This window comes from Taudactylus pleione, unplaced genomic scaffold (assembly GCF_031769625.1).
Source record: "Taudactylus pleione unplaced genomic scaffold, aTauple2 ptg000959l, whole genome shotgun sequence".
NCBI classification, from domain to species: Eukaryota; Metazoa; Chordata; class Amphibia; order Anura; family Myobatrachidae; genus Taudactylus; species Taudactylus pleione.
Genome location: NW_028285360.1, coordinates 1,781,333 through 1,801,993, shown reverse-complemented (window position 1 = coordinate 1,801,993; position 20,661 = coordinate 1,781,333). Strand labels below are relative to the sequence as shown.

The 20,661-nt window shown below is 40.5% G+C and overlaps 1 protein-coding gene across 1 annotated transcript in view; it reads right to left on the bottom strand.

Moving 5' to 3' along the window:
• Positions 1 to 12,674: 12,674 nt before the first annotated feature.
• Positions 12,675 to 20,661, bottom strand: part of FOXO6 (forkhead box O6) — a 122,339-nt gene continuing 114,352 nt past the window's right edge. Inside the window, exon 2 of the mRNA XM_088459970.1 lies at positions 12,675 to 14,042. Coding sequence (XP_088316096.1) covers positions 12,675 to 14,042 — 1,368 coding nt within the window. The remainder of the gene's footprint in view (positions 14,043 to 20,661) is intronic.

Below are 20,661 nucleotides of genomic sequence, written 5' to 3'. Positions count from 1 at the left end.
AGTGTCCTAAACAGCCATGAACTCCTCATTGGTCTCTACTCCGCTCCAACTTGCTGAGTCACCCAGTCAATCAGAGCACACAGGCCAGACCCCCACCTACACTGCAAACTCACAGAGTAATAGGGATGGCCATCAGAGAGTGCACCATCAATGGTCTCCTTCTATGGGGCCATCAGTGCTTAACATCGATGGAATAAAACCATCCACAGAATGGGTTGGCATCAATGGCATTCCGGCTGTCAGGGAAGGGGGACGGGGCTCACATTCGCTATTAGGAAGCTGGGCTAAACAGTGGGCCAGTCAGTGAAGATGTGGTGATAAACACACGCGTGCCAATGACAGGACCTAGTACCATACTCCCTGTGCCAGAAAATAAGAAAACATTGCTGCATCTCTGTCACTGATGGTAGAGAACCATAATTGGTTTGAACCATCTATGGCATACCTGTTGTCAGACACGATGGGGTGATTGGGGAAGGTTGGCAGAGCTTACAGGCATTTTGAGAAAGCGTGCCTAAACTGTGGGCTAATCAGTGAAGGTGTGGGGTGAAGCGCGCACCAATGTCCGGCGTTAACGCCATGCCCCCTGTGTCAAAAAATAAGAAACATTAATGCGTCTCTGCCATTTATGGCAGAGTACCATCAGATCTCTGCCAACATTCACGTCAGTGTGTGTGTGTCTGTGATGAATGTGCGATTATGTGTGTGAGTGGGAGTGTGTGTCAGTTTATATATGTATGTATGAGGAAGGGAGTGTGTGTATATCCATAATGATGACAACTGGAAATCATCTCATCTGTCTTTAACCAGATTATGCCAACATTTTTATAATACTGTAGGACCTATGTACTAATAGTCACGGAACTGGCGCCATTATTATGGTTCTGTTTCATGGTAGATATTTTCATATGAAGATGCAGTTTGGTCCCTGTTAATAATTATGGGGACTGCGATCTGCAGTGCTAAATAGCACTCTGCCGGAGATTTCTGTGAAATCTCCTTCATAGTGCTTTTAGTGCTGTTAAAGTAAAATATTAAATATTGAATGAAGTACAATAATAGTCTACAATTTCTGTATGCTTGTAAAATAGATCTTTATTATTTTTCACTAAATATATATTTACACATATTTGTAATATCGCATAATTGTATGCTCTAGTTTAGACTTGTTTTATTCTGCATGTAATGATGCTTATTGCTTTGTGTAAATACTGCATGTCTGCCACACATAAAATTTAATATTATACGTAGATGTAATGTTTTTAGATCCATTTATTAGGACACTATCTCTGCCCCTGAAACTAATTCCTCCCCTCACCATGATACTGTAAAACAGGAATTCCAGCATGGGATACTCTTTGGCGGTAGCCTTAAGGTGCATACACACACAACGATTTTTTTAACGATTATCGTTAAACGATATTGTTTAACGATAATCGTTTAAATAATCATTCACTTTCTGAGTCAAATGATGAACGATTATCGTTCATGCGCGTTCACGTTTGTAGTTTGTAATTTGTAGTTCAGTCAGACTTGTCAACTGAACGATTTTCAGTAAGTTAATATGGAAAAATGGTTTGTAGTTCTAAAAAATCGTTCATTACATTTAGTAAATGAACAACTTTAGTAAACGATTTTAGTAAATTTTTTCAAGGGAAAAAATCGTTTACTAAAATCGTTCATTAACTAAATCGTTGTGTGTGTATGCAGCTTTAGTATTTATCAAGTTCCAGCTACTCAGACAAAGTTGAAGATCCTGACATATCCGACGTCGAGTATACATAGATCCCAGTCTGTACCCAATGACTTTATTCACTTAGGACTATTTGAATGTTAACCTTTGAATAGTACCACCCTTACCTTTGGAGGTCAGTGCATTAAAAAAGTAAGCCTTGTGTTGGTGCCAACCGCACATGAGCATTGTATTGGCAGTATTTTTTTTTTATTTCTTTGTGCGAAAAAATATTTTGGACTTTGGAACTCCAAGTAATTTGATGGGACTTCACAATTATTTTACTTTAATAATACATAGCAACAATTTATAAAATTATGCAGAAACTGCAGTTTCAACATAATTATATGAAAAACATAATTATATGAAAAAAAGCTTGGTAAATAGGCCCCTGTATGTTTAGAACAAAAGACCTGATAATACCAAACCTCGAGTTTTCAGAGGATACTGGTGCCTGCCCAATAGTGTCCACTCTCTGACAATCTAGTATTTTATCTCTTAGGGGCAGTGGTGGTGGGCATTAGTGGGTGCAGCGCTGAACTGAGTCTTCCCACCTGGGTGAAAGAGGTCGATATGTGTGTACTCTTTGGTGGTTATTAGCAGAGTATATAGTATGCACCAGTGGATTCACCAGATGTGTTTGACAGCTCAGGACTTAACCAGGAGTTTTGGTTATTATGTAGCAGTATGTTTGTACAGCTGTACTCACAGTTATATACACACATTATCCTGGATGAAGCAGAGCTTGAGCAGAACATTACTGATCACCAGCCGGAGATGTATATGGGTAGCGGTGCATGCTGTGTTCCACTGTGGTGCACAGTGACAAGATGGCACAGCATATGCACAGAAGAACAAATGGTGGCCATCTTGGTAAAGGAAAATGCTTCCCTAAAGGAGCATCAAGGAAGCAGCACAGTAGCAAACTCCATATTTTAAAAAAAGAAAGGCTAGCTTTGCCCCTGATTAACACCTCAATTCAGTCCTGTCCTCAGTAGGGATGGGCAGAACGATTCACTACACTGAGTTGAGCCACATGGTTCAACTCAGTGAAGTGTCTCGAGTCAGTGTCTCGAGACACGACTCTTTAGGTAGTGCACCACTGTAGCCAGCAGGGGAGCCAGCGACTCAGAGTGAGTCGCTGACAGCTCGCCCCCCCCCCGTGCAGCCCAGCACTACAGCTCAGGGTTCTCACTGACTCTCCCGAGTCAGTGAACTCACCGAGCCCTGGCAGTAGCTGCGCGACTCAGAGAGTCGCTGACAGCTTCGCCCCCCCCAAGCCAGCTCAAGCCTCTGCACTGACTCAGGACAGTCAGTGCACTGCCCTGAGCCCTGGCAGTAGCTGCACGACTCAGAGTGAGTCGCTGACAGCTCCGCCCCCTGCACTGCTGATCTGACACAGTGGAGAAGTATGATCAGGTCGGATCAGCAGTGTAGGGGGCGGAGCTGCCACTCACTCTGACAGAGAGGCTAGAGAGGTGGGTGTCTCGACTCACCAAACACTGAGTGACTCGAATCAGTCACTCATCTGAATGATTCGAGTCAGTGTGTTGAGACACTCACTCACTAGCCGTCTCTAGTCCTCAGCGTAACATGACCAGTGTAGCCATTATTATGGTTCTGTTTCATGATAGATATTTTCATATGAAGATGCAGTTTAGTCCCTGTTAATAATTATGGGGACTGCGATCTGCAGTGCTAAATAGCACTCTGCCGGAGATTTCTGTGAAATCTCCTTCATAGTGCTTTTAGTGCTGTTAAAGTAAAATATGAAATATTGAATGAAGTACAATAATAATCTACAATTTGGTGGGTGTCTCGACTCACCAAACACTGAGTGACTCGAATCAGTCACTCATCTGAATGATTCGAGTCAGTGTGTTGAGACACTCACTCACTAGCCGTCTCTAGTCCTCAGCGTAACATGACCAGTGTAGTTTGCCAGTCTAAAATATACAGTATTCTGCATTTGATTCCCTATTATCCTTCTTTAGAATACAGCTGATTTGTACCCTCAAGTAGTGGTAAGCACATCAGCTTTAAAAAGACATTGGGGCTGCTAAAGGTGAAAAGCACTGTTCCCAGTATGACAGCAGACCTGGATGTGTGAAAAGTGTGCAGATGCCAATTATCCATTATTGACATATAAACAAATTATGGTCTGAAATAGGACATGAGAGCTGTAATAGTGGCACAGAAAAGGTCTGTGGGAGGGGGGGGGAATAAAGATTTGTTGCCTGGTTTTTAATACGCTTCGAAAATAGTACTATTAAAGATGCAAAAGGTAATGACTTACTATGAATCCAATACTGATGTTAACACTAAACAGTATTTTTACAAAAGTGCGAGTTTTTAGAAGTGGAGATGTTGCCCATAGCAACCAATCAGATTCCACTTAACATATATCTAGCACCTTCTAGAAGATAATAGCTAGAATCTGATTGATCGGTAATACTGGGTTTGGGATGCGCTTCGGGGTGGTGGTGGTGGTGGTGTTGTGGGATATAGGGGGTTGGATGATGGAGGGGGGAAGGTGTGAGGACAATAAAAGGGGAGGGAGGGGGAGAGAGAGAGAGAGAGAGAGAGAGAGAGGGGGGTCCAGGTGTGGATGGTGCTGCACCATACAGTAGGGTTACCTGATCCTACTATTGGATAGATATGGTAAGATTGGAGGGTACGTGCGCTCCTTGGTTGTGTGTGTGTATTTGTGGGGAGAGGGAGGAGGGAAAAAAACGAGGGGAGATTGGGGGGAGCAGATGGCTGTGTGTTGTGGTGGATGTGTTGTTGTAGAACTGAAATACTGGAGGCTGGATGGGTGGTGGAAGAAACAAATACATTTATTTGTATCTGTGTGTGCACATAGAGGGTGGTAGTTGCTCAGTAGGAGGCACAGTGCTCCTGGAGGATAAATGTCTCTTAGATGGTTTGTGGCAGCACACACTGCCCAGTTGTTGGTGATTTGGGGTGACAGGGCGTATCCACAGTGTGGGGAGTAGGGTCAACCCTTTCAGGGGGCTCCTTGACATGCGGTACTGACTACTGCATGCTTCCCTGCTGGACCTATGGTCGACAGACTTCTGAACTGGGATGCCCTGTTGGAGGTGATCAGGGGTGCTCCCACTTTGCGGCGTCCCGCACTGGTGAGGAGAATGGGTGCTGACCTACCGGTAGGTGCCCAGGTCCGTTGGTGTGGGATCAGTTCTTCTCAAAGTCCAGTATGATGCCGTGGTGGGGGACGTGCACTGTTTCAGTGGCTCACGTCCGTGGATGCAGTGCAGGTGAAACCTGTGCTGCGTGCGGTGGTGTGAAGAACGCGTGCAGCGCTGTCGTTTGGCAGAGGCTGGGGCTGGTGTGAGTGGGGACCAGCATCCGGTTAAACGCTGCTGCTGCCGTTCAAGTGCCCGGATTGGGGTGGCTGTAGATGCAGGTGGGTTCAAGATGGGTAGGTGTCTGGGGCTCACCAACGCGTTTCGGCACAGGTGCCTTCTTCAAGGAGGTGTGAGATGATCAAATCCTGTGGATACACTGTGGATACGCCCTGTCATCCCAAATCACCAACAACTGGGCAGTGTGTGCTGCCACGAACCATCTAAGAGACATTTATCCTCCAGGAGCACTGTGCCTCCTACTGAGCAACCTCCACCCTCTATGTGCACACACAGATACAAATAAACGTATTTGTTTCTTCCACCATCCATCCAGCCTCCAGTACTTCTGTTCTACCACAACACATCCACCACAACACACAGCCATCTGCTCCCCAGAATCTGATTGGTTGCTATGGGCAACATCTCCACTTCTAAAAACCTGCACTTTAGTAAATATGCCAATAAGAACTGATAGTGAGATGTACAATGGACTATATCATAATACTGTAGGTGTGTTTGGTTAACAGAAACATAATCTTCAGGTAGGAATGATAGTTTTCATCTGATATTGTGCTGTGCTTCTAAAGATAATAAAGTAGAATTTATTCCAAATACTACTTACATGAATATACTGTATAATGCTACTATAAACATTGAGGTCTATATGTCTGTGCTGAGAACATCTGTAAGAGAGAAACGTCAAATTGATAATTTAATATTTATGCTAATATTTTTAGACACCATTTTTCCTCTTTCTCTGTCTTGAGAATGATACTGTACCTTCCTTTGGTGTAAGCTATAAAGTGCTTTAAGGTCAAGGGAGGACCATAAATATAATTTGTTGTCTATTGTGACTTGTCTTTGTGTGGCACTATACCAGTGCTTGTTTTTACTGCCATCCAGTTTGTTCAGAACACTTATGATTTTATGGCATGTTCTGGGCGCCTGTCCATTGGCTCAAATATGATGAGACAGACAGTCATTTTGGTTTGAAAGAGCAAAATTATTTTACATTAGTGTATCACAGGCATATGCCCTTTCAAGCAGATGGACCCAGTACAGTCACACTCTGCATTGTTTGAAGGCTTGAACCTAGATCACATACCTTTTTGAAACAGTCTGAGTAAGAAATGTGTTGTAAAAATACTTAGACGAGGTGCTTTGGCATCAGAAGCAAGTATGACAAATTTTCCCCATCACACAGTAATAATTCTCTCTTGCTACAGTATGTGGAATATTTGTTGGGATTTAAACCCTGAACCTTTGCTTCCCAGTTCTGTTGCCTAAACCATAATTTTAAACCTCCGACTCCTTCTCTTGAATTGTTTGAGCACCAACACTAAATGAATCTTTTTAGCTTGCACAATTTATTGACATGTACACTTATCTGCTTTGTAATCCAATCTTCGCTTTGTGTGAATGCCAATCTATTGGAAAACATTGCAAGTAGACAATATCCAGACATGCTAAACCATACCTAGAAATTTGTTGAATTGAGCTCAAGTCAATAAAGCAAAGTGTAAAGAAATTCCTGGAAATCATCTTATGTATCTTATGCTGGGCATACACTACCAGATAAAATGTCTGTCAGACCGACAAACATTTTATCTGGCAGCCTGCCAGCCGCAGAAGTCGCCGGCATACACTGTGAGAGAAATCTCACAGTGTATAGCCTGACATCCGCGCTCCGCCCCCGGGGGCGGAGACATTTCCCTGTTCCTTCCGTAGGAAGGAACACAGGAAATGTCTATCTGTCGGCTGCGCTGGGCATACACTGCCCGATGTGGCCGACAGTTTACCCGCTAAATATCGCATCGGACGGGCATGCTGGACAATCCAGCATGCCCGACTGAGCAATGTTTAACCCTCGGTCGCCCCCCCACACGCTACAATTATCGCGGCGATCCGCCGATATCGGGCGGATCGTCCCGATAATTGTAGCGTGTATGGCCAGCATTAGTAAGTTTGATATCCAGAAAATATTGGGTCACATTCTTTGTGCACAGTCATGTAATAGATTACAGAATGGCCTATATCAGAATGGAGCACAATACTATAAAGGTCATTCATGAAAGTACAAAATCGCAGCACAAATAGTCTTTTGTGACATCACAAACTTTTGCTTGCGCAGGTGCACCTAGTTATGATGAAGCACATTGCAAGTCAAGATCAGTTGCTAAAAGGTGTTAAAGGTTGTGAATAGTTAAATGAATCTAGGGCATTCCTTATGGATTAGGGCACAAGTGCACTATTTTTGCCCAGATGTGCTGAAACCATACTTCATTTTGCATGATGGGATTATTTGAATGAGATATGCATATAGGGGTACATTTCTCATCCCCTTAAAATAGTAGTTGTTTGATCTGTGATAACACATTCGTACTGTTTGTACAATTTTCTGTTTTTACATGGATACTGGGAAGGGCACTATGAAAATAACCTCCGCCTAATAGACGCACTTTTGCACATAATGAAGCATTGAAGGTAGGGGTGGAACACAGTATTCCCAATCTCCCGAGTTCTGTGCTCTGCTCTCCTAAACATTCACAGGAGTCAGCTCATGGGCACTGAGACACTACACATGCACCTACATAGCACAGCTGTGTCCCGCAGATGGGAGGACAGGCATTGTCGGGCCCTTCTCAAATGCGTTGCTCCTTAACATATGCATGCAATGTAATTCTTCCACAGGTTTTGAATTTAGTAAATTACCATTTATGTGAGTTTTATAGCTATGGGTGGTGGTGTATATATATACATGTGAATATGTTTGGTAAAAACCTCTTTTTTGAGATTTTTTAAGAAATATAAAAATCAAGATTGATACATATTTAAAACAAGTTTATAAAAAAAAGACTTACAATATTTAAAACAATTTTATTCCTGAAAATATTCTGTACAGTCAGTATACACAGATTTATGTTACATCTGAAGATTCACACACTACAACAACACACCCAAAAACATTACAATCGCTTTACACTGCAGTGAGGAGGACAAGGGGGGAACCACATGGGCAAAGTGAACCGACGTATAGTGATATTGAGCATCAGTACAATGCATGGTAAACTGATATCTGGATACTCATAACCATTATACAGAGCAGCAGTTGTTCATGAACAGAGTCTAGATATTCAGTATAATCATACAGGAAGGTGTGTCCATTTACAGAAGATATTATTGTAACTGTGAGATACTACATGGCATTTCCAGGTGCAATAAGGCACTTTCGGAGTTAGCCTTGTAGGTTCCTCCCTTCCCTAATTGCCACACACCACCAGTTTACTTCCACAGTGGAAGGCATACAAAAAAATTACTTTTCAAGCTTATGCCCTTCTTGCATTATTTTCCAGCCTAAACCACGTTGAATGATAGCACTGTACCATTATCAGAATGGCAAGACCTCCATTATTATTACAGAGGCAATAAAAAATTAACAGTCCATAAAAACTGACATCAAAATGTTCTGAGTCCATAAAAAAAAACAACAGGACACATAAAATAAAAAATATTCCTAATATATTTTCTCTATGTACATGGTTCTGTATATATTAAATTTTGTTCATGAAATTAAATAAAACAAAGAAACATGTAAACAGCCACATTATGCAGGGAATCAGTAAGCCTCAGACCCTTCAGAATTAGAATCACATTTGTTAAAAAACAGATGTAGGTAGTATAAAATAGAGGGGATGTATCAACCCTTTGAGAGCTATAATGTAGGGAGTAGTTGCCCAAAGCAACCAAACAGGTTCTAACTGTCAGACTGTGCTAGATGAATAACAGTTAGATTGGTGGCTTTGGGCAACTACTACACTTTATCGCTCACCAAGGCTTGATACATCTCCCCCTTAAGACTGAAATATGCATGAATTGAAGTCACTTAAACGATTATAGATGTGATTGTTTTAATTATGTATGTTATTCCCTGTCTTGGGAATAACAAGGATTTTTGTTTGTCAAATTTAGGGCACATACCATTTTTGCACTTCTAACATGCCAATCAGAACACACAGTAAGGATGGAGGGATAAAAACGTCATGACAATACAATCTCCAGAATATAAGTATACACATATAAAATAAAAATGTGACACAAAAGTACACATATAATTAATAATGGGTTTGCTAAAAATAAAATGTATTTCATCACAGGAGGGCAAATCTATCACAAAATAAATTATTATATTCCCTAATTTCTGTACTTTAGTCTATTTATTGTAGCAGGTTGGCATTTTGGAAAAAAAAAATATTATAATTAAGCCTTTTTGGAACTGTATAAATAAAAGAAATATATATTTATATATATATATATATATATATATATATATATTATATATATATACAAGTATTAGGGTTTTCATAATGGCTTCAGGTGGGTTGGGTGTAGCTTTTGACGGCCCTCACCATCCCTGACATGCTCCATAGATTTTATATTATGACATTCTAGTTAACATTTGTCTAGTGAGTACCATTTTAATGTTTATAAGACCCTCTTAATAAATGGTTGGGCAGCACTGGCATATATGATTCCAGAGAGCAAAGTGGGCTTTATTATAAGAGCATTGCAAACCATGTTTCCCGAGATCCTGACTGTTCATCTTCAACTGATCATTTTTTAAACTCAAAATCAGCTTGAAACTAGGTGTTACAGCAGCTGTTTGAACTATAGGTGAAATGGCATGGGCTACAGAACAGTAATATAAAATTATTACCATATATGTAATCAAATCAATGTGAAACAATAATTCTTTCCCAATGCATTAGTTAGGGCAATTGGGGAATATGTTGGAATACTCCCATCCTTGTTCATCAAGATGATCTGATGCAATAAAATATGACCTGTCATATTGTCAGCTCTGAATCTGTGTTAATTAATGATTTGCTTATTCTAGGTCATATACCATATTCATTAGTCAATTCTCTTGCAGGATAAATCTGTGGAGTATGACCTTTCACAAGGGAACATAACTAATGGGAAAAGTGAAGTAAAAATTGGTGAGTGGATGCTTCCCATTTAATGTTTATTGGCAGATGGGAGTGCTTATGCGAATGTGAGTTAAGTTACTTTTTTTATACTAGTTTGCTAAGTGGGAGGGGCTAAATTAATACAATAGGTGGTTGGGGTATTTTGTCGCTGGCCAGGAGATTTTTGCATTATTGTCATCCATTCTGCTAGTGTGTGCCCATTGTGCTATGCAGTCAGGTTGTTTTAAACTCCTTTACATATATTTTTCATTGTAAGATATGTGTGCGTGTTTGCAATGCTCATTTGACATTTCCGAAATGAATACATTCTAAAAGGGATAGTACAGTAGGGTTATTTTAGATGTGTTTTAATTAAGCTGGCAAATTAATGTATTAACATTGTGATTTAGAGTATATATTTATATGTATAGATAATATACATATTTCACCAGAATGTCAAACTTCAAATAAGTAAAGACAACAAATGAATTTAAACTCCACTTAGGGAGATAGCAGGTAGTGTAGCAATTATTTTGGCTGCATAAGTAAATAAACATATTTGTTTATTATATGTTGTCCTAAAGGGTCATTTCAGCTATTGTACAATTTGCTGTATATGTTATAGAACTGAAGCTGCTTGGTGTCCCAGGATCCCATGTTCTGCAGCCAAATAGTTTTTGCCATAAAACGAATTGCCTCTTTAAATTTAGTGGTGAATCACGCCGGGACCAGCAAATCAGAGCCCATTATATTTGGGTCATGATATAGTGAATCTAGGATTGTTTCTCAATTCTACAACCATTAGTTAAAGTGTCAGCCCAATTCTGTTGTATGCGTATGTCTTGGTAGACTTAAGCAACGGATCTAAAATATAGCCATTAAGCTTGCTACAGCTCTATTACAGAAAACAATATGCTGCTTTTAGTCAATGGAGAGGCCCTTTTACTGTCATTTCAAATATGGGAGGTGCCTTTTAAACAACATGTGCTCTATTGAAGAACAAAGTGCATTTCAAGAAATTCCTTTCCCTTTTGTATATTAAAAAAAAAAATAGCAAAGCATTTTAAACTAGCACTAGTTTCCTTTCAAGGACACTTTTCAGGTTGAAGCATGGTAAATATAGGAGATGTTGGCTAAGTTTGAATATAAAAAAGAAAACATAACACATGATGCCTTTTTAATAATGGTACAAAAAGCAGAAATGTAATAGAACCCGAACCAACCAATCAATTAGCCACATTACTATCTGATTGGTTACTGTAGATAACCACACATATCTGTTCTTATTACCATGGCATTGACCCTTTTCTACCAAATTGCTTGTCTCTCTAAAGAAATGTATTGTATGTTTGCCACAACGGTGCTCTGTGGAAAGTATACACACCATAAATTCAATAGATATAATTATTTGTTCAGCAATCATAAAAATGTTGATTACATTAAATAAACTGGAAAGAATAATATCTCAAAAGTGGGGACCTAACACAAAAGTTAATTATTTTTCTTTTTACGAATTTTAAGTACAAGGTGTTCATTTACTTTAAAAAAATATATAATAATAATAATAAAAATAATGATGAAACTTCACATATCAGTCCCCCATGAAAGCACTCTAAACTTAGTGCACCTAATTAGAGTATGTAACAGGAAGGAGCGGGCAGGGAAACGGCGTTTAACAAAGTAGTGGATGGACCATGCCAAGAGATGTATGACGGATGCAGTTAGAAATAAGAAACCTAATCCTTTAGATCCTTCATTTTATTCTGTCTTTAAACTAATGTACTGACAAATACAACTGTGTTAGTTTTAGGTAAAAATGTTAGCCATGAGTTCTCAGACAAAGGTGTGCGCTTAACTCTAATCTCTAATTATTTCAGTGAATAGCTGTGGATCCATATGTTCAAACACATGACACCGATGATGTTGAGTGCTCCGTTTTGTGAGACGTGTTCTCATGGTTAGAATTGTTGGAACAACATCAGACAGGAGTGTAAGCACAATATCCTATGGAGTATGCAGTTTAGTGCACATGATTGTTTACAAAAACTTTTAAATAATCCAGGATATGTATCAATGCATCCCATATAACAGAATTGTATACAAGTCAATAGTGTTAAAATAACATTGTTATGTTACTAACTTGGGTTATAAATGAATCTAACCTCTGCTGTTCTGCTATTAAAACATAAAGACACCATAATGAACATTTAACATAGTGTACAATAACGAAGATGTTTTCCTAACTTGACAATGTATAAACCATTCACGGTGGGAGCTATCTTCTCAAACTCACTCAAGAAAAACAGGCAACTTCTCATACACTTTTGTTTTTTTTTGGGAGGTTGATTTTGAACTGTTATTAAAAAGTGAATGGAATATAAACTTTCTAAGTGTTATAATATGTAATATTTAAACCATAATTGTACCTCACAGGAGACAATTATAACAACCTAACCTTTGATTACTTTACCATTCCATAGTAGAAAGGTTCAACCAAACCAAAATTGTATATCAACCAAATATCTATTTATGTCAGATAAATGTCAGTCTGATTGCCGTGAAGGAAATGCCTCTAATCTAACATTACAAACTGGCCTTAGCTACAGTTTAACCTTGTACCCAGCTTTGATTTGCTGGCTGTGCTGTAGCAGCCATGCTGAAGCCTCCTTGTGGTGGCAGGGCAGAGTCAAAATTAAAGTCCATCTCATCACTGTCCATAAAGTCATTGAGAATGATGGATTCCACATCACATTCTAGAGTACCATTGAACATGTCTAAGTCTAGGTCTGTAGGAAATCTGTCTTGATTGTACATTTGGGGGTGATGATGATGGTGGTGGTGATATGCCCCTTGATATGGCCCTTCAAGTAGGCTTCCATGCCCACCTTGACTACTGAAGTAAGAGTGATGTGGAATTGATGACAAGCCACATGATTCAGAATTCCCCAGTCCACTTGCACTTACTAAGGCACTGTTGTTAACAGAGCAGTGGTGGTTAAGAGTGGATGGGTGGTACAAATTGTGGCTCTTTATTAGGGTGGCAGAGTAGGGCACCTGTCCTGAGTCACAACTATTAAGCATGCTCATGTTTTGCCTGTGGTTACGCTGTGGCCCCAAAACATTAGCTAAACCTGGATCACTCTGCATAATGCCTTCTTTATGTCCATAGGTCATGGCAGTGAGGAGGTCCTGGAGGGAAGAATTCCTGTATGTACTGCCTGGAGAGAAAGCAGCTTGTTTGTTCTCTTGGATTGTCTGCATTGGCAACCGTCTCATCATCCCCATAGCTGGCTGACTGTAAATGGTGCCACAGAAAGCATTAGAGGTGCTGTTTGCAGTTGGGCACTTGGATGCGAAAGAGAAACCAGGACTGCGTTGACGTAGGGCAGCAGCAGAATTTACATTATAACCATCCTGCAGTTCATCTAACAAATGGTCTGAAAGCCCCTCACTCAGACCTATGTTACTACTCATTTCTGCAAGTCGTGGCATTTCAACTGAACAGCGGGCACTGGGAGACAGGGCACTAGATGGGCTTGGGTACATGAGAGGTGAAGAGGGTGTCACTTCATCATCCTCCAGTTCATCTGGTTCATCATTACCCAAGATGGGTGACAGTCTTCCATTCAAGTTCCCTGCCACAGGGTTGGCTCTATTGTGGAATTCAGCCCACACCTCAAAGTCATCACTATTGTGGGAAGATGGACTTTCCGACCACTTTGCTTGTTGTGAAGAAGGACTGCCTTCTCCGGTCGGCTCTGGTGCAGTCTGCACCTGCTGCTTCTTCTTACCAGCTTTTCCCTTTATTCTTAGAAATTTTCCACTTGTGCTGTCCATAGATGCTGCTCTCCTCCTTGGCGTCTTCCCTGTCTTTCCACCTTCTGGGTTTAACATCCACCAAGAACTCTTGCCTGTTCCTTCATTCTGAACACGGATAAAACGTGTATGTAAGGAAAGGTTATGTCTGATGGAATTCTGAAAGTAAAAAGAAAAAAGTTTTTAGATGTAATAAAATTAAACCATATAATTTCTCTCTCACTCAGCTTTAATTGGAGGGCAAATGGTGACTGCGAGACCCAAATAATCCCAAGATAAGCAGATAAATCACTGACTAGTGAGGCCTATCTTTCCAATGTCCAGCATGTCAGTTGCATAGCCTGTTTCGTAGGCTCCAGGAACACATATTCAGGAACATTTATGACAATTAGTGCACAGAAAAACAGAGGTGTTTCACTTTGTTTGTCATGTCTAAACTACACTAAAAATTTACAGCAGAATATATTTGGTTGCTGTTCGGTACAATCACAGTTTTCCCCTGTTCTAGTTTCATAAATGTTTCCAATTATGTTCAGATTATGGGAGCCATGTTGGGCAGGGGCAAATGCAGGATTTCTAGAGGGGGGTTTCCAAATGCTAGATTTTAGAGCGAGTGTGGCGAGTACATGAAAGGACATAATTACCACTTAACCAGCTTTAATATGCGTCATACAAAGTGTAGTGTATGTCATAATTTCAACATATATAGGGCCAGCGATCACAATAAGACATTCGATGCGGCAGTAAGGCCATCCTGCCTGAGCTGAATCTTTTTATTTCACATGTGAGCACCATTCCATAGCATGGGAGCAATACAGGAGTCTGGGGGAGCAGCAGAAGAACCCAGCACTGCCCTGGACATATACAGTATGTACATATTAGTCACTTATGCACAGTAATAACAGTATATATAATTAACTCTATAGATGGTCTATAGAAGTGTACCCCTAACAGTGCATGTTTTCCAGAGTTCCTAGCTGGTGCACAGGTGTATTAATTACTGACTGACATTTGTTAAAAGACACAGGTGGTGCTAATTATTTCATTTGTGATACTGAGAAGAACATGCAGCACTAGTAAAACTGTATTATATATTATTTCTATTGTGGTCATGGTGTTGTCTGGGGAAGGGTGTTTCCAGGCAACCAGAACCCCCCCTGCATTTCCCCATGTCGGGGGTAGTTAAGGTGGGCCTACTCTAACGCATAATCAATATATTGATATATTGCACAATCAGGGCTACAAATTACATTTGAACTAGTTCCAACAAATTTTAATATGTTGCATGATATAAGTTTCTTTAAATAAGAATAATTAACACATCTGAAATGATAGTGTCTCTGTCATTTTCATTCTATTAAATCATTTTTGACCACTTCCATATATAAGTTTAAATGTATGTGAATTAAACACAAAAAGTGTACATGGTAAACAGTAAAAATTGTAACTACTTTAGCCAAATATTAGACTTGGGTTAATAAGTATACTTAGTTAAATAATAATTAATTTCTGTAAGAAATCTGATATTGCCATTCTGAGATGGTAATAGCATAGGAGAACAGCTGGATGTACAGGAACCTCTATTATTCTTACAAGCTGACTGTAGCATCAGTGCCATACCCGGCGATGGCCATCGCACCTGCAGACATTGATAGAGAAAGAATACCTGATTCAGAAAGGGACGCAATGCTGATGTTTTTCGCAGAACAAATGATTGTGTGCCGCTGCGCAATGCCGCACTGTGCACGCGCAGTGATTGCAATGCAAATACGTTCGTACAGAGGAACCATTCTCAAAGTGAGTAACAGGTAGTCAGCATTTGGGGTGGTAATGGTGGGATAGTTAGAACACAGGGGTGTCTGACCGTTAAAAACACAGTTTTATGGGTGTGCATAAATTAGCCATTGCGTTATCCTGCGCAGCATGGGAGCTCTCTGCGTGTCAGGAGTGCTGCAGTGTTTGCGGCTGGTCAGACTTGCCTTACACGTTGCGTGAGTGCCCAATGTGTGTCGATGGTACCGATGTTTACGCTGTTGTACGTTGACGGACGGATATGAGAAGGCAGCAGTGTGCGTCCCTATGTTTGGCTGTACTTTGGAGGGCATTAGTATATTTTAGAAACTGCGATCTGTAAGAGATCTCTGAATCAGGCCCTCAGTCTGTAGCTGTGTCTCATTTTATATAATGATTTATGTACATTTTCAATTTAAACAGTTCCAAACAAAGTTTGAAAGGTCAACTCACATATTTTATACTGATTCAATATCAATAGACACATTTAGGAAGCCACTACACAATTACCAACTGCTGTCACGTTTTAATTCTTCATTCAAGTTACAAAAAACTATTTGAAGACTGAAGCATCCTAGACAATAAATAGCCCCCATATATGTTTTCTATATGTGTGTTGTGAAGTATAAATGTACTGCATGCTTAGAAAGCATGGGAACAGAAAGAGCAGGACTGAAAGATGAAATACCCATAGGTAAATAGAATTTGCCAGGAATAGAGAAAGTGTGATATTAGTATAGTAATATGATTAGAATGTTTGTGATATTACATTGTGTACAAATTCCAATTGTTAAAATACACACAATCCAACTAATGCTGCCCATCCACTAGGCGATTAAACCTAGCGATGGAGCGATAACAACGGTCGTTATCGCTCCATCGCTTGGTAATCGCCTGCAAATCGGGCAGTGAAAGGTTAAAAACGACCAGCGATGCGCGCGCCCGCTGGTAATTTTTACAATCAATCATCGCCCGAACATGACGGCCAACCTGACGACCGCCGTCAGATTGCCATGTTTGGGGATTATTGATCTGCATACACTGAACGTCTGAACGTTCAGTGTAAGCACTTCACCCCGCGGGATACGACGGCGTCGTAATCGTGCCGTCGTCCCCGCATCGTGTAATGGATGGGTAGCTAAAGAATACTGTCACAATGTAAATTTAAAATGATTAAATTAGATACAATTAAATTATTACAGAAATTATATACATTCACACATATATATATACACATGTGCAATGGCTAAAAATGGCTTAATCTGCGTAAATATTGGCATCATATAAATCCAAATCAGGCCCCAAGTTACTTAGCATGGTCCTCACACTTAGGGATACCCGGTCCAATCCTGATTCCCCTGACTTGTATGTTTCCTTTATAATAAATAAAGATTTCACCCTTTAAATAAATAAAATGTACCATATTTATAATTTTAATGAATAAAATTTGTTGCTTCCTTTATTATTATTAAAATTATTTGTACCTTTTTAGTAATAATATATAATGTAGCCCAAAACTTTCCTGATCCCATACTACTGAAATGTTATCTTCTTTCTTTGATCAGTTGTAATCCATTAGTTAAAAAAATACCGATAATACTTCAGGCAAAATAGTGCGCTATTAATTCCAGATGCAAATGAGTTAATCATTAAGCCTGCCTACTTTATAGGCGGGCAGCCAAGCAGCAGCGATGTCTTTACATTAGAAGGTGTTAGATAAATGTTAAGTAGAATCTGATTGGTTGCTATGGTCAACATCTCAACTTCTAAAAATCCGCACTTTCGTAAAAAAAAACCTTAAAAGACCACTTTTGAATGGCTGTCCTTCTATTAAATTCTATAAACTGTATACGGTTTGGCTCAAATTGCATGCTATTTAGGGATTTGAAATCACTGGACATTGCTGGCAATCTTAGTTTTAATCCCCCAAACTGCTGGATAATAAATGCAGCAGTTTGGATTGCGATATGCAGTGATTTCAAACCTGACGGGAAAGCTGACCTTAACATTAACATCAAAGGTATGGTGTACGGGATCGGTATGAAAGACCGCCGGAACTATGTCCGACGGTTGAATAAACGACAGCGGAAAACCGGTAGCGTCCAAAATCCTGATCGTAAGCATTTTAACTATTACTAACCCTTTCCTCCCCTAACACTCCTTTAGGGGTGCCTAACCCCCCCTGTAAGTGCCTACAGTGGCAAACGCAGGATTTCTAGGGGGCGTTTCCAAATGCTTGATTTTAGAGCGAGTGTGGCCAGTTCATGAAAAGGGCAGAATTAGTACTTAACCAGCTTTAATATGCGTCATACAAAGTGTATTGTGTGTCATAATTCCAGAATATACAAGACCAGTGATCACAGCCATTAGATGCAGCAGTAGGGCCATCCTGCTTGAGCTGAATGTATTTATTTTAGATGTGGGCACCATTCCAGACTATTGGAGCAAGTCCAGGAGCCGTGAGGAGCAGCAGAAGAACCTAGCACTGCTCTGGAGGACATATATGGATATATTGGGCTCTATAGCAGTGCATCCCTAACAGTGCATGTTTTCCAGATCTCCTAGTTGATGCATAGGTTATTTATCACTGGCCGATACATGTTAAAAGATTCACAAGTGGTGCTAATTATTTCATTTGTGATACTGAGAAGAACATGCAGTACTAGTAAAATTCTATTATATTACCATTTCTATTGTGGTCGGTGTAGGCTGGGGAGGGGGGTTTCCAGGCAGCCGGAAAGCCCCCCCCCTGCGTTTGCCTATGGCCTAAACCTTAGTCCCCCTTCCCCGCACCCTAAACCTAAGACTCCCAGGGAGGTGCCTAACCCTAACCTCCCCCCAGGGGTGCCTAACCCTAACCCCCCCTTCCTCTACCCTAACCCTCCCTGGGGGTGCCTAACCGTAAGTTCCCCCCGGAGCCCTAAACCTAGCCCTCCCCCCCTGCAGATGTCCGCGCCCGCCGCCCGGCTTACCTTCGTTCACTATGCCGGGTATCGGGCTCCCTGCATAGGGATAATGATAGGCGTCAGTTTTTCGACGCCTGTCATTAGTACCATCGGGATTAGACAGTCGGGAAGCCGGCAGTCGGCATTTCGACCATCGGCATCCCGACTGCATACCTGCTGTACTTGTATCTGCAGCATTCCTTCTACATGTGAGATGGTTACCCCTGACCAGGACGGCTCCTACCAATAAAATTGTCAACGTGTCGGGATGTTATTGAAACATATAGGGTCAGATTCAGAGGTGGATGCAGTGTTGATGGTGCACGAAACGCTGATGTGAGCGTCTGCAGTGTGTGTCTGAATTGTACTGTGCATAAGTCCCGATTGTCTGCACACAGAGATACAGCACAGAGTCAGACGAACTGTCTGAGAATTTTAGTGGCCATTCCTGGGACGTAATGAGGGTGGAGAAGCCGACGTGTGTTGCAAATCTGCCCACACAGGAGTCCACACCCAGATGGAGAACCTGCACAACAGTCTAATGTAAGCTAAATACAGTAAAGGCGTGCTCGCATAATTGTTAACAGATGCAATACCATACAGCAGGGCCATAATTAGGGGTGTTCAAGGCTGAGGGGGAACGTCGTTGCTGCCACAAGGCACCTGTATTTGGCTTGCAGAATGTCTGGGACAGCACCCTGCAGCTCCATGGAATAGCTACCCTGCGTGCCCTTGGGAAGTGCCGTTAGCTCAGCTTCCTGATCCCGGCGGTGAACTGGACCCCTCTTCGAGACATCATGATGTCACTTGTGCGAGGGCAGCCCTGCAGCACACGACGTATATATGACTATTAGTAGCAGCTGAGGGCTGTTGCAATGACATGCTGATAATGATGATGGTTGCCTGCACTAGATACTGTAGTCACTTCTGGTTGGCAGATTGTAAATTCACACGTGAATCTGATAGGTTCTTTATTTATTGATCGTGCATATATTATATGACTTTGTGGGTGCTTAACATTTTGTTTCGTTTTTAGTAAAGAATATTATATTTGCTTGTACTGTAGAGATTTTTCATTTAGATCAAACCTAAGAGCAAATTTATTTTTTGCTATTAATAATAGTTAAACAATATTTCCTCTAATTATGACTTAATTGTGTATAGAAGTGTATCTTAGTACATGTAGGCATATACTGTACACTATTGGTGCAGTGCTTGATGCCTCAGCATAGAGGCAAAAATACACTATTTTCACATGTGGCTTTGTAGAGCTTGATTTTTAAACTCATATGTAGTCAACTGACCAATAGCCCAACTACTATTACAATGCCATTACCACCTGCTACCCCATTGTCAGTCTAGTTTCTATCCCCGTCTCACCATGGTCAGTTTGTCAGTTATACATACAGTACATTACCACCAAGTGACCCTGCATGACTTGAACTGCTTCTGTCACATGGCTGGGACACGCTTTGCTGATATTTACAGGGAAGTGAGTCATGTGACGGTGAAGTAACATTTTACAGTCTGAGAACTTGTGAAGGAAACAGATAGAGGTGGTCACCTACTGTATGCTTGGAAATCCAACACAGATCCAACAAAGATTTTATATTTATACAGGTTGAGTCTCTGATATCCAAAATGCTTGGGACCAGGGGTGTTTTGGATAATGGAATATTCTGTAGTTTGGAATATTTGCATATCATAATGAAATATCTTGGGAATGGGACCCAAATATACACACAGAATACATTTATGTGTTATATACACCTTATACACACAGCCTGCAGGTCATTTTATACAATATTTTCAATAATTTTGTGACTCAAACAAAGTTTGTGTACATACATAAAATTCAGTTATGTTTCATATACACCCTATACACAGAGCCTGAAGGTAATTTTATACAATATTTGTAATATTTTGTGCCTTAGACAAAGTTTGTGTACATTGAACCATTGAAAATCAAAGGTTTCATTTTCTCAGTCAATCCCAAAAATTCCGTATTTCGGAATATTCCTTATTTCGGAATATTTGGATAT